We start from the raw sequence: 13,380 nt of genomic DNA, 5'->3' as shown, positions 1-13,380 counted from the left end.
TGCCCCCACCCGCCCGGCCCGGGCACTGGCCCCTCACACGCACCCGAGCTCAGCACAGCTCCAGCCGCACCTGCCGAGCTCCTACCTGCGCTCGGTCCACACCTCCCTGAACTGCTTCCAGCTCCGGCCTCCCGTCCAACACAAAAGCAACGTCAGGACGCAGAGCCTGGCTTGAATATCTTAACCGGCTGGCTACTGTTTTGATTTGGAATATTCCTGGGAAATATATTTATTTTCTGAAGCCCTCCAGGTACAAACCAATACATTTTTCTTTCTTAGTGTCTATCTGGCTGGATCATAACCCGATTATTAACAATGCCACACTGACGGCCTGCCCGGGGTTTGCTGGGTGCCGAGGGCCCTCCACGGCCACCCCCACGCCGCCCAGGACCGGCCCCCAGCAGCCAGCGGCCCGGGCGTGGGACACCGCTGGTCGGTGTGCCCGCGGCCGGTTTAGGCTGCTCCGGGTGAAGGTGTCAGGACAGGCAGGTTTTGTATCAGCTTCACTGAGATAAGTCCCCCATTTAGAGTACAACTGAGGGGTTTCCGGGGTACTCACAGAGTCAGCAACCATCACCACTGTCTGAGTCCAAAGCGTTTCCACTGTCACCCCAGAAACAAAGGCCATAAAGCTGGGGGCACGCCTTCCGACCCCCAGCCCCGACAGCTGCCCGCCTGCTGCCTTTCCCGAGACCCCCTGTTCCAGGCGTTTCCTATCAACGGCATCGTACCGGGATGCGGTCCCTCACGCTCGGCTGCCTTCACTCCGCATCACGTTTCCACGGGGCAGCCACGCTCTGCCAGGTGTCAGCACCGCATCCCTTTTTATGGCCACGTAACATTCCACTGTGAACAGTCCACATCTGATCTAGCCGCTCACCAGCTGACAGACACCGAGTCGCTCCTGCTTCGCGGCTCTTAGGAATAGTGATGCCCTGAGCCCTCGTGCACGAGTTCTTGCCTGGACCTCCCGCTCCGGTGAGCCGCTGGGTCGCGGGCGGCCCGTGAGCCGTGTGAGGAAGAGGCAGAGCGTCGTCCACAGGGCCCAGCTCATCTCCCCTCGTATGACTATTTATCCGTGGATAAATTACAGATAAGTACGTGCAGGAACATTTTCACAGTGTGAGCATAAAGCTCGTGCCCTAGATTAAGGTCCAGCTAGCCGTCTGAAATAACAATGAGATCACACGCCCAATCTGGGGCTTTAGAGCAGAGCCATTCTAGAAACCTGAAGGGGGCGGAAGGAGTACCTGAGACGCCGCATGCACCGCGCTGAGCACAGCACCGCACACACGTGTGGCTTTCAGAGAGCTGCCGCTCCTCCCCGTCACCCAGAGCCGGGACATCTGCGTTCTGGCCTTACGACAAGGAAAACAAGGCCCAGCGAGGCCCCTGGCTCTCCCACTAACTGGTTACACGGCCAGAACCAGAACTGGGGGCCAGCCTTGAGTTCTAGGCCACGCCATGATCAACGCTGTGCCTACCACTCTCTCCGTGAGAGAGAGACACGCCTCTTCCCTGGTTCTGCAGGACGCGGGCTCCAAGCCAGCTCAAAGCAAACTGTTCCCAACGTGTCCGCAACACGTCCCAGCAGGAAGACAGCAGTGAGGCATGACTGTCACAGACCGAGTGACACACGGTCCTAGAACATGAGGAGAACACGAGGACCACCAGAGCATGGCCGCTTGGCGAGGGAAGGCACGGCGTCTGACCAGAAGGCTGTGGGGACAGCAAAGCTCCCGCCCGAGAAGCATCGGCTTTCCAAGTGTGGCTCAGAGGCACCCCGAGGACTGACCCCTGCAGGAGGTATGTGGGGGCAAAACCAGACTCAGACACGACCTGCCTTTTTTTCCAGGTCTGACACTTGCACTGATGACGCACCAGCCACGGGGGAAGCTGCCAGTGCCGTGGCCCGAGCCGTGGCACCAGCAGAGGGAGAGGGCGGGACACGGAGTCGAGAGCCAGCTAGTCCCTCTCTATGGGGATCTCCCCGAAACCTTCCCCTAAGGTTTCTCTGTACACCACACCAAGGATGGGAACGTTTGAGAACTCTCTCTCCTTCAGACTCTAGATCAAGTCCTAAAACTTCATAAAGTTTAGAAAAACAAAGTTCAAATCCTGGCATGCACAGATTACTTTAAAATATTGTCAGTGCCTTTAAAGCAATCATACCTGTGCTTCTTTTAAAGAAAGCCCCTAAGACACAGAACTGCAAACTGGGAAAGTGATTAATGCTCTAGGGACTCTTCACTCTATGAGAGAATTCTCCAGAGATGTTCTTTGTCAGGTCCCTTGATGCACTTAAAATAGTTTCAAAATCTCCATCCCCCTGCAATTTTCCAGAGACCTACTGAGTCACCTGTGTCCTCGTCCTGCTTCTCACACAGATGGCCAGAGCAGGGGGGACCCTGGTGCTGTGGGGGTGGGGCGGGGCGTGTGGCCAGGCCGGAGTCGGCCACTCACCTGATGGTGCCGGTTGGGGACGGGACGGGGCTGACCAAGCTGCGGAGATCCGGCTCCGGAATGTGAATCTTCAGAGGGGAGATCTGCGGGTAGAGGGGCCGGAGGGGAGACGCTGGGGCCTCTTCCTGACGGTACAGCGATGTGAACTGGATCTTTATGGCCGTGCTGGGGAATCGAAAAGTGCACCTGCAACAAGAGGGAGAGCTCACGTTAGTGTGGGAAAGACGGGGACAAGGCCGCGAGACGGCAGTGGAACGTCCTGGTTCACCATGACGGTGGGGTTCGCCTTACGTTACAGAACCCTGGCATCACTCTGCGATTCACAGAGAGAACCAAAAATCTGATCTGGGACACTTGCTGACACCAATACGGGTTTTCCTCTTCCCCACACGTGTGAAGACAGAGGTATGAACCCACGCGGGTCCCCAGCAGAGGCTCAGACACACCGCCACCTCCCGTCCACCAGGACGGCTGCACGGGTACCCGAGCGGGGTTCACCAGCTCGCAGAGAACGCTCGTCGGAGGCTGAGATACCATGATCGCCGCTCAGCAGCGAGCGTAAAGACAGCTGCGCAGCGAGAAGCCATCGAGCGGGACCGCCAGGCCGGCGGGTGCCTCGCAGAGGGACGGCACCACGACTGGCCGCACAGTCAGCTCCGGGCCTCGGTTTCCCTGCCGGCAGGTGACCACGTGCAAACCCGGCCCCACACACCCGAGTCACCCTGCACCTGGGTGCGCCACATGAAACCAAGGTCGCCCACCTCTAAGGAATGTCTATGCACAAAATCTGGACGTTATGTATCCAGCACACCTCATCTCTAGACCACAAGTCATCAACAAGTTGCTAACTGCAACTTTAGTTACAAACAAGAATGCAAACCCAAATGAGAGCAGAGACAAGGGACAGTCTCACCTCTAGCAACTGCTTAAAAAGGCCCTTTTTTAAAACAAGAGAGTGTCGTGGGGGGGGGGCGGGGGCGGGCTGGAGATGACAGCACTCCTAACAGTTCCGGAAAGGTGTTCAGAGCACACTGGGTGTTTCACAACTCGAGAAGTGTGCACCGCACGAAGCCTCAGCCAGCAGGCTGCTGGTCCGCTCCGGCCCGTGTTAATTCAGCAGTGCTGTTTACACAGCAGGGACCCCTCCAAACTCCCAGGGACACAGCATTTGAATTCCCTTTTTCTCTTAATCAAATCGTTTTTAAAAAACCAGATTCAAGAGTAGGTCAAAATAGGTTCTGGGCCCACGAGAGGCAGTGCATGTGAGCGGACAGGGAAGACCCCTTCTCATGAAATGACTCAGCAGCATACGCGGGCGTCTGCTCCAATAGCCAGGCTGCCTGCACCTCCCAGAGGAAGTCAGCAACTAAACCGGCCTGACTGGCCAGTACTGATTCTTCCAGAGATACCTGAGCACGGGACCCGCCGTATCTACAAAGGCGGGGAGCAAAGTACCAGGCCGCTGTCCGACCCACAGACACCACCAGCTTTCTATTTCCAAACCTAAAATCAGAACAAAGGATTCTGGGAGATGCAGTCTAAACACCAGCATGTTAGGGCGGGTGGGACGTCTGTCATGTCGTGTCCACATCACCCTCCCCCCCACCCTGGGTTCTGTGTAAGGCCACCTGCGGCCATTTAAAGACATTCTGCAATTTTCCTCTCGTAAGCCACAGTTAAAAAACGTCTGACGTTGCTTCCACTTTCCTTAGTTTTCCCACAGCCCAACAGAAATCTCCTTCATTAGTATTTTGGCTAGAAAGTTACATCACACATTTTCCTACAATGCTGAGGTCTCCAGTCCCTGCAGAGCCAACATCCGCCTCAGCTCATGCCTGAGGATGGCTGCCGTCCCCGAACTAGAGAAGGAAGGAAAGGGTTCGGAACCAGGAATCTGGCCGAGGGCTCCACGCACACGCACACGCACACGCGTGCACATGCACACGCACACGCGTGCACATGTGCGTGCACAGGCACACAGCCCTGTTCCACAGTGTTACATACAGAAGCACGAACGATGAATATTTAAAGGCAGTGTCTCTGTCCTTCACCACCTGTCTCTTCCTTCGGCAGCTGCAGATCGACACGAGAAGCTACACTCCACTACCTGCCGGAAGGGCGCACGGCCGGAGTTGTGCCGTCCGCACTGTGGAAGCCCTCATGCGAGCACGCGATCACAGCATCCTACAATCATCGGGCAACCAGAAAGAGGGTGTGGCTTCTGGCCTATGACAGAGGTCACAAGGCAGAGCAGAATGTCAAAAAACAGGGTTCTGGGTGAAGACAAGAGTTGGCACAGGATCCTTGGAATGGGGATGGGGAAGCCAGGCTCCAGGCAGCCCGGCTGGCCCAGGGCTGCATCACTCCCAGACCGCGGGGCGATTCTCGGGAGGAGAACGAGGCGTCCAGGGAGGGCTTCTGGGTTCCCCGCGAAGGCGAGGTGTTGGGGTGGGAACTGAGACGCAGGGAAACAGCGTGTAGGAAGAAGGGGGGCTGAGAACTGCTAGTGAGTTTAGTGCCCCGGCCTCCGCAGTTCTGTTCCTAGCTAACAGAAGGACAGGCTCTGAACACAAGAGATGACCTCCTAGGCACCTTCCAGTTCCAAAAACAAAGATTCCAGGTAATAACGTGCATGCACATGGAGTTTTTAGTAAAACAAAACACAACATTTTGTAGGTCAGGGATTTGGGTTAGCAAATTAGTAGCAAAATCGAACACCATCTATAACTGATTCAAAGAAGGCAATTTCCCGCTGTAAGAGTCATTTCCAATTAAGGTTTAACAATAAACATTTTCATATTATTTACTGTAACAGCTATTTCAAAAGCAGCTCCTGACTCACTCTTCCAGAAATTATCCCGAGGCAAACTGTCTCCTACCTAGGAGGAGAAACACCAGGAAGCTACTTAATTTTAAACAGACATCTCCCTAGGGCGCTCCCGGGTTCACCAATTACTTCTCTCCCTATAATATTTTCATTCCGGTTTAGGGCCCTGGTTGGTGTTTTAATGAGCATGTTTTGCAATTAAAGCTATTGTCCTGGAGGTGTTTCACATTCGACCTGACCCCAACCGCACACTTCGCGCCTGCCTTCAGCACCAGGGATCCCAGCTGCAGGTGAGCGTGCGTGTGCGCTAGCCCTCCCCACTCCAGTCCGGAGCACAGCTCTGACAGGCAAGCGCCCACCCTGGGACAGCCCTTCCTTTTTTTTTTTTTTTAAAGATTTTATTTCTTTATCTGCCAGAGAGAGAGAGAGAGAGAGAACACAAGCAGGGGGAGCGGCAGGCAGAGGGAGAAGCAGGCTTCCCGCGGAGCAGGGAGCCCGATGCGGGACTCGATCCCAGGACCCCGGGATCATGACCTGAGCCGAAGGCAGACGCTCAACGACCGAGCCCCCCAGGCGCCCTGGGACAGATGCCTCTGCAGAATCCTTGCCCTCATGTACAGAGATGGAGTAGCTGGGTGGTGGTGCGGGGGGTGCGGGGGGCTGACTTTCAGAGGTGACACACGTTCTAAAGTCCACTGCGGTGGGTGCTGCACAACTGAACTGACGAAAAACTTAACTGGAAAATTTAAGTGGGTTAGTTGTGAGCTCCATGAATTACATGTCATTCAAACTCCTCTGAAAAAATTTTCGTGCCCTACAGCCCCCATGCTCAAGGTCTGCCCCTGGCTTGCACAGCTCCCCGGGCCACGTGGAAGCCAAAGGCTCCTAGAAATCGGGCCAAATTTCGGATGCCCTGGCTCCACATGAAGCTGCCCTCTTCAGCAGCAGGTCAAAGATCATGGCACAGAAGGCTGGCTCTGGCCCTGCCCAGGCACGAAGGAGCCTAAGGGATTCAGGGGCGACTGGGGTGGTCGCTTACTTTCACTTCCATCTGGTCCTTAAGGTGGAATCCCACCACCTGCCCTACTAGCCAGGACGTTGTTAGAGACAAAAAGAGCTCATTTAATCCTTACTGATGTAAATACAAGTACAATGATCTTCATTTTAGACATAAGAAATAGGCACAGAAAGAACTCCATGTGAAAGTTTCCAGAAAAATTAAAAAAAAAAATTAAGGCCATAGAGCATTCACCTCCAGAGCTATCACGGCCCCCAGGCCACCCCTTCTCTTGCCCCATTGCATCCCAGCAGCTCGGATGAGCCTGGGCATCCACACCATGACCAGGGACTGACATTCCGCACTGACAATGGATGCCTGAAATTCTGCATACCAACCACGACACCCCCAACCTTCCCAACAGCCCCCAGCAGATGACAGCCCAGGACGAAGGCTGCAGATGGGCATTTGTGCACCCCCCGCCCCCCGGTGAAGCCCACCGGACAAGGAACCAGCCAGCCGACCATCCCGGTAGGTACAACAGCGGTCCGCGTGAGCACCTAGCTCTTACATGTGGACAGAAAGCCAGGAAAGAACATACATTTAGGGAGCATCTCCTACAGGAAGACAGGGACCAAACAAACAATTTGGGGGGCGGACTCAGAGAAAGATGATCCGGAGCAGAAGAGAAGGCAGACCACTTGTTTCCCAAGGTAAGGCATCTGCTGCCTACGGACTGAGGGCCCCAAAAGGCACCTCAAGGGAAAAACAAGAAACCTGGACAATGAGATGTACAAAGAAAAGAAAACTCGAGGGGCGCCTGGGTGGCTCAGTCGTTAAGCGTCTGCCTTCGGCTCAGGTCATGATCCTGGGGTCCTGGGATCGAGCCCCGCATCGGGCTCCCTGCTCTGCGGGAAGCCTGCTTCTCCCTCTCCCACTCCTCCTGCTTGTGTTCCCTTTCTCACTGTGTCTCTCTCTGTCAAATAAATAAATAAAATCTTTAAAAAAAAAAAAAAAGAAAAGAAAAGAAAAGAAAACCCGAGAAGGAAGGCTGGATGAAACTGGAAAACGTCTCCCGAAAAGACAAAACTTTGGTGGCTCCGGCCAAGAGGTTCACATCTGAACAAGAGTTCTGTGGAGGAGCCCTTCTCAGGAAGCTACAGGGAAGGCGGCACGGGACCCAACGACCAGACCTGTGGCCTTCGTACCAACGGCACCCCACTTTCTGACCATCAGAGAACCCGGTGTTTGCTACAAGTCGGCTGGAGTGGTCCCAGGTGCTGCTCCACTGGTTAGGAGGTGAGGATATGAACGTTATAGGCTGGAATCCGTTCACCCTCCCTCACGGCATGTGACAGCAGGCCCGGCGTGGACAGAGCCTGCCACTGGGACCAGATGTGCGGGGACGCCTGTGTGGCTTTTAGTGGCCTGACGCAACGGGCTGCAGAAGGAGGTGCCATGTCTTTCTCAAGCGGCTGCCATCTGGCTAGAGGATGGGAACCAGCCTGGCAAGCCTATGGCTTCGGGTGGCCTCAAAGAAGCCCCCACTCAAGTGAGACCGGCAGAGAGGGCCCGCACCTGGCAACAGTAAATTAAAGACCAGTTTTCAAGAATGACACCTACTGCCAGAGATCCCTGCCATGGTTCCTGCAGAAGGTGGGACGGGCCGCTAGGAAGCACATCATCTCTAGGACCCACTTCAGACGAGGCCAGGGAGGCTGGTTGGCAGGGATCCTTCCAGAATGCACACACAGGGACTGGCCCTGTGGGGACCAGTGAGCGTCCTTCCTGCTCTTCTCTTTGCCAACTGAGAGTTGGGATCACCTTCCCCTGCCTTCTACTTGGCTCAGCATTTCACAGAGGGACCACCTGGAATGCCCTGATGAGGGACGTGCTCGTCACCAGAAATCCTGCATTTTATGGGGCGCAATCACTGAGTGGGACCTGGGCTGCCTCCTTTGATGATGGGGAGGAGTGTTTTTATTTTGGAAGAAGGGACACAAATATGTGGGTGGCCAAAAGGCAGACTGTGACAGGCAGCTAGTTCCCTGAACACACATCCTCTCTTGCTCCTACAGTGATCTAGTTTCAGGGGGACACACAGCCGTCCATCTAAAGACAACGCTTCTCTGCCTCTCCTGCACGAAGGGGCTGTGCTGGTCAATGGGATGCCAACAGTCACGCCCTCAGGAGGAACAGAGCGTCTTCTTCACATCTTCCCCTTCGTAATGGCCAGGATGCGGGTGTGATGGCAGGAGCTGCAGCAGCCACAGTGGGCCATAAAATGGGACATGGGTAACACAACGATGTAATAGAAAAGAGCTGGGAACTGCTGTATCAGCTTACGTTAAAGACTATGACATCCAGAAAAAAAATCAACTTCACCCTTGTTTCTTTGACCTTGGTTACCAAAACCAAAACTTTAACCCAACTGTAAACAGCTCAAGAGCTCCCTATGGGGAAGAACCGCTGAACAAACTACGGTGTGTATTCAGGGGTGAACATTCTGCGGCATTTAGAAGGATACTTCTCATCACCGTGCAGCTTTGGGCAAATCTCTTCATGCATCGGCCTGCTTTCCTCATCAAGGAGCACTGGGTAACTACAGAGCATACTTCACAGGGTCCTTCGGAGTATTAAACAGCACACACAGCATCCAGGCATACCACACGCTCACGAAGCACTGCCCCACAGAGGAGCGTGATGGTGATAAATGCAGAGACCAAATGGCTTGGAGTCATGGCGAAAGGTGTGGGATCTGAAACTAGACAGGCCTGGTTTGAGAATGGGCTGTGGGGATGGTGTGAGGGGGGACCTAGGAGGTCTCCGTGCGGCAGGAGCCCAGATGCAGCGAGGACACTGAGCGCGAGGCCCAGCACACAGCGAGCGGCCAACTGCACATAGGTGTTCTCGTGAGCAGAGGGGACGGGAAAGAGGGATGAAAGAGCCTTGGGTGGGCGTGGCCTTCCAGGACCCCCCTCTTTTATCAAAATATTCTTCCAGCATTGTTACCATGTCCTTTAAGAAATAAAACATTCAAGAATTGGGGGCAGGAGCAAATACTTGATAACGAGTCCTTTTCAATTTTGCAAGGTACGACAGGTCTTCCGGAAACCTCACGCAGCCCTGGGGTCCAGACCTGGGGGAAGAAAGGTGGAAACACGGCCGGGCCTCTAGGTCTGAAGGCAAGGCTGGGAGGCCCGTGGAACACGACTCCACAGACAACCTGCAGGGCCCCTCCAGCCTGGCCTCTCCCTGCCTGCCTTGCTCCAGCACCGCATTCCAGGCCGAGGCAAGGAGGCAGCATTCCTCGGCCGGCCCAAGCGGTTCCCACATACCTAGGTCTGCAATTAGAAAGGCAGAGGAGCTAGAAGCTCTGACTTCCGTAAGAACTCAGGAGAAAAAGAAGACTGTTCAGGAAAAGGTTTTGAAAAACTTTTACATATACAATCCCCAAATCAAGGGATTCTGATAACCTTTTTTTTTTAGCCTAAAGCACCTATTTTTACTAACAACTTAATACATTTTGCTAGAAGAGCCAAAACTGCAGGAGGGAGGCTGCAGCCACAGGGGCTCGTCAGGCCATGGGGACCACCCTCATGGCGAAGCTAGGGGCCATCGGTGGAGGGGGGGTGAATCACAGGCAGACCAATAGGGCAGGAATCAAAATACAAGCTCGAACCAGGAAGAGCAAAGGGAAGCAGATGGCCGAGGCTTCGGGAAGGCAGGATGACCATTGCCCCTGACCAGGCCCCGACTCTGTCGGTCCCTGACACCCCAACAAAACCTCAAAACCCAACCTTCTCTGCCTGCTCTTCGTCCCTCCTCCACGAACCGAGGCTGTGATCCTGACCACTCGTCAGCTCACTCCACCTTCGAACCGACCCCTCAGCCTTGCTTTCCTGGGCGGGCCGACTCACAAGGCTGTGACCTTGGCCAGCTGCGGCAGCCGGGGAGCAGCCGGTCACACACTCGGGTCTGTGCACGCTCAGCTCTGGTCAGTGCAGCAACAACACGGGGGTGGCAACTTAAATAATTCTTGTTTAGAAATTAACTTTTGTTTTCTTCTTTAAAGATTTTTATTTATTTGAGAGAGAGAGAGCAAGAGAGACAGAGCGCACCAACGGGGAGCGGGAGAGGGAGAAGCAGGCTTCCCGCTGAGCAGGGAGCCCGATGCGGGGCTCGATCCCAGGACGCTGGGATCATGACCTGAGCCGAAGGCAGACGCTCGACTGAGCCACCCAGGCGCCCTGCTTTCTTCTTCACGTGTTTTCCTATGATCTGTTTTTTAAAAAGTAAACAATATTTTTACAATCAGGCCAAAACTACTTTTATGGGGAAAAAAAAAAGAAAAAAGACTGCAGGATACTCAAGCCCCTCTGCTACAAACGCTAAAACACTGTCAGAAATGCAGCCAAAGGCCTGGTCCAAGCCGGGGCTCCTTGGTAAAAATGGAGGTTCAGCCCCCATCTGAGGAGCCCCCGAGTACAGACGGCACGGGAGACCCCCGCACACCAGCTGGGTGCAGTCGCGATGACACGCCTTCGCCTCGCACGGCCTGCGAAGTGGGGCTCGCGGCAGTCCCGGGCACCCCTCTGCAGGAGGTGGCCGAGGAGGCAGCCCTGGGGTTCCTGGTCCATTCAGAATCATTTCATTTCACCCCCTTTCTCAGGAGCAACATCCTGTCCCTAGGAGATTCCGACCAAATCCAGCTACAGGGGATTCGGGTCGTCTCTAAGGTTTCACTCAGAGGACTCCTGCTCACACCTACAGCGTTACTCAAGAGTATGTGGTCGTTTCGACAGTATCACTCGCAGGATCCGTGGTGACTTCCACAGTGTGACTGTGTCATCTGCGTGGGGGAGAGCCCCAGAATCTGTGCCTTCCGTGGGCGGGAGACTCTTCCCCCCCGAAAGCCTCGTTCTTGGGCATGTTTGGGAAATTGCTGAAGACCCTGGGATGCAAGGAAAGGGCCCGGCTCAGGGCTGCTGACCACCCTGCCAGCCCCTGAGGGTGCAGGGTCCCCACGGCGGCCGCTCTGCCCTCCTGGCACATGGAGCGTGTGCGTGTTGGAGCCCACGACAAGGTCACCACGACCTATTCTGGAACTGAAAGTCTATCAAGAGGTGAGGGTGTAGAAACCAGCGTACGGGTAGGAGGCAGGAGGAGGTATGTTCTAAGGGGAGTGCCGCGCAGTCGCCAGAGAGAAAGGACTAGAGGTTCACCTCGCAGTACACCTTCACTGTGTTTAGCACAGTCAATGGGCTAAAGAATCCGAGAACGTTCGGCGGGCGAGGGAGGGCCATCGCTCCATCGCTCGTGGAGGCCCAGGAGCCGCGGACTCGGCCGCCGCCATCCACGTCCACGCTTTTTAAAGAGGCTCAGGTGGGGATGGCAGTGTTGGCAGTGGCCCGGAGCCGCCCCGCAGGCTGGAGACATTCCACCCGCAGAGCCTGGCGGTCCTCGGGTCAGGGTGTCACTGAAATGGGGGGGAGGGGTCTGGGCAGCGACCGGTACCTGCCTGTTGTGACAGCCACCTGATCGAGGGACGGGGGCCCGGACGGCCCCGTCTGAACGTCCCCTCCTCTCCTGAAGCACTGGGCACTCAGGCAAGGGAGCAAGCCACCGGGAGCCCCAGGGAAGAGTCCGGTGCGACAGAAAGAGAAGTGACCACCCAGTAAGTAATGGTCACGTTTACCCTTCAAAATTCTTTGCCCTTCCTCAGGTCAGGCCCCCACCCCACGGGGGACGACATCCAGGTAACATTAGGAATTTTGGACGGGTCAGGTAGGACTCTGCCAGCCACCAGGGTGTGGCACTGAAGGAGAGACGTTCCATGTAAGAATAATTTGCAAAAATCAAAGATCTTTTGCCTAAACCTTAACACGAAATTCAATAATAATGCACTAATAGTTAAAAACTAAGAGGCACCTGGGTGGCTCAGTCAGTTAAGCATCTGACTCTTGATTTCGGCTCAGGTCATGATCTTGGGGTCCTGGGATTGAGCCCCACATCGGGCTCCCTGCTCTGCGGGGAGTCTGCTTCTCCCTCTCCCTCTGCCTGCCTGTTTGCCTGCTTGTGATCTCTCTGTCAAATAAATAAGTAAAATCTTTAAAAAAAAAAACCCTAGCATCTGCGGTTAGTGAGTGTGCCAGGGAACCATGCACCGAAGGCTCTAGATACACTAACCACAACACCCCACTTTTCTGGACACTAGTTTTATTTAAATACGTGTACTCTGAGGATAGCACTGAGAAGGCTGCTGTGTTACCACCCCGATAAAATGGGGGCGGAAAGGAAAGACTTCGGGACAAAGCAGCTGTTGAACTGTACAAGGGGCAGAGAAACAGAAAACAAAGCAGAAATCAGCTCCGCCTGTTTATCTTCTGGATTCTGGAAACTTTTGTCAAAGAGGCCCAAGTTCAATTTTGTTCAACTTGGCAGAGGACATGCTTTCAGAAGCTGAAGGCAGAGCCTGGGAGGGGGCCTGCCAGACGGCGTCCCCGCCACAGCACCCAACGGAAGGTCTGTGGCAAGGCGTGTCCTTCTACAGGGAAGCGTGAGCTTGCCGAGAACAGCAATGTTCCAGGCAAAGCCCCGAGGCCGCCTGCCACCCACCCCACACTGCATCGCTCCCCAAATCAAGTTAGGCTTCAAGACCTTCCGTTTTGATAAACCCAAAGACAGCAGCAAAGCTCGAGAGAGAACCCGCAAAGAGAAACCTCCAGTTCTCCTCCACAAAGAGTAAATCGTCCTTACTGGGGTGTTTTTTTAAGGTTCCATTTGTCAAAACACAACAGGGACGGCGTCTGAATGCTCTGAGAAATCACATCCTTGCTTTATCAAGGCCAAGCTCAGCTCACTTTCCTAATTTGGAAAATGCGACCAGGCACAAGGCGAAACCTGCTGGGAGCCAGCTCTGCTGAACGGGAGGGGGGGCCGCCGGCGAGTGCGGCTCTGCCCCTGCTCTCTGGGAACCGCGCTGGCGTCCAGCCACTTTCCCGAAGAACTGTAAGCCCACGGGTGGGCCTGGGAAGCTATCAGAGTTGACGCAGCTCGAGAACTCTGCACAATACGTCCAGGCCCGGGGCGC

General features: G+C 54.9%; 1 protein-coding gene across 1 annotated transcript in view; it reads right to left on the bottom strand.

The window, feature by feature from the left end:
- FOXK1 (forkhead box K1) overlaps positions 1 to 13,380 on the bottom strand; it is a 72,971-nt gene that overhangs the window by 19,842 nt on the left and 39,749 nt on the right. Inside the window, exon 3 of the mRNA XM_032394093.1 lies at positions 2,464 to 2,649. Within this exon, the coding sequence (XP_032249984.1) occupies positions 2,464 to 2,649 (186 nt within the window). The remainder of the gene's footprint in view (positions 1 to 2,463; positions 2,650 to 13,380) is intronic.

Source organism: Phoca vitulina, unplaced genomic scaffold (assembly GCF_004348235.1).
Source record: "Phoca vitulina isolate PV1807 unplaced genomic scaffold, GSC_HSeal_1.0 scaffold79, whole genome shotgun sequence".
In the NCBI taxonomy this organism is placed as follows: Eukaryota; Metazoa; Chordata; class Mammalia; order Carnivora; family Phocidae; genus Phoca; species Phoca vitulina.
The sequence above is the reverse complement of the archived record's forward strand: the minus strand, read 5'-3'. Positions and strand labels throughout refer to the sequence as shown.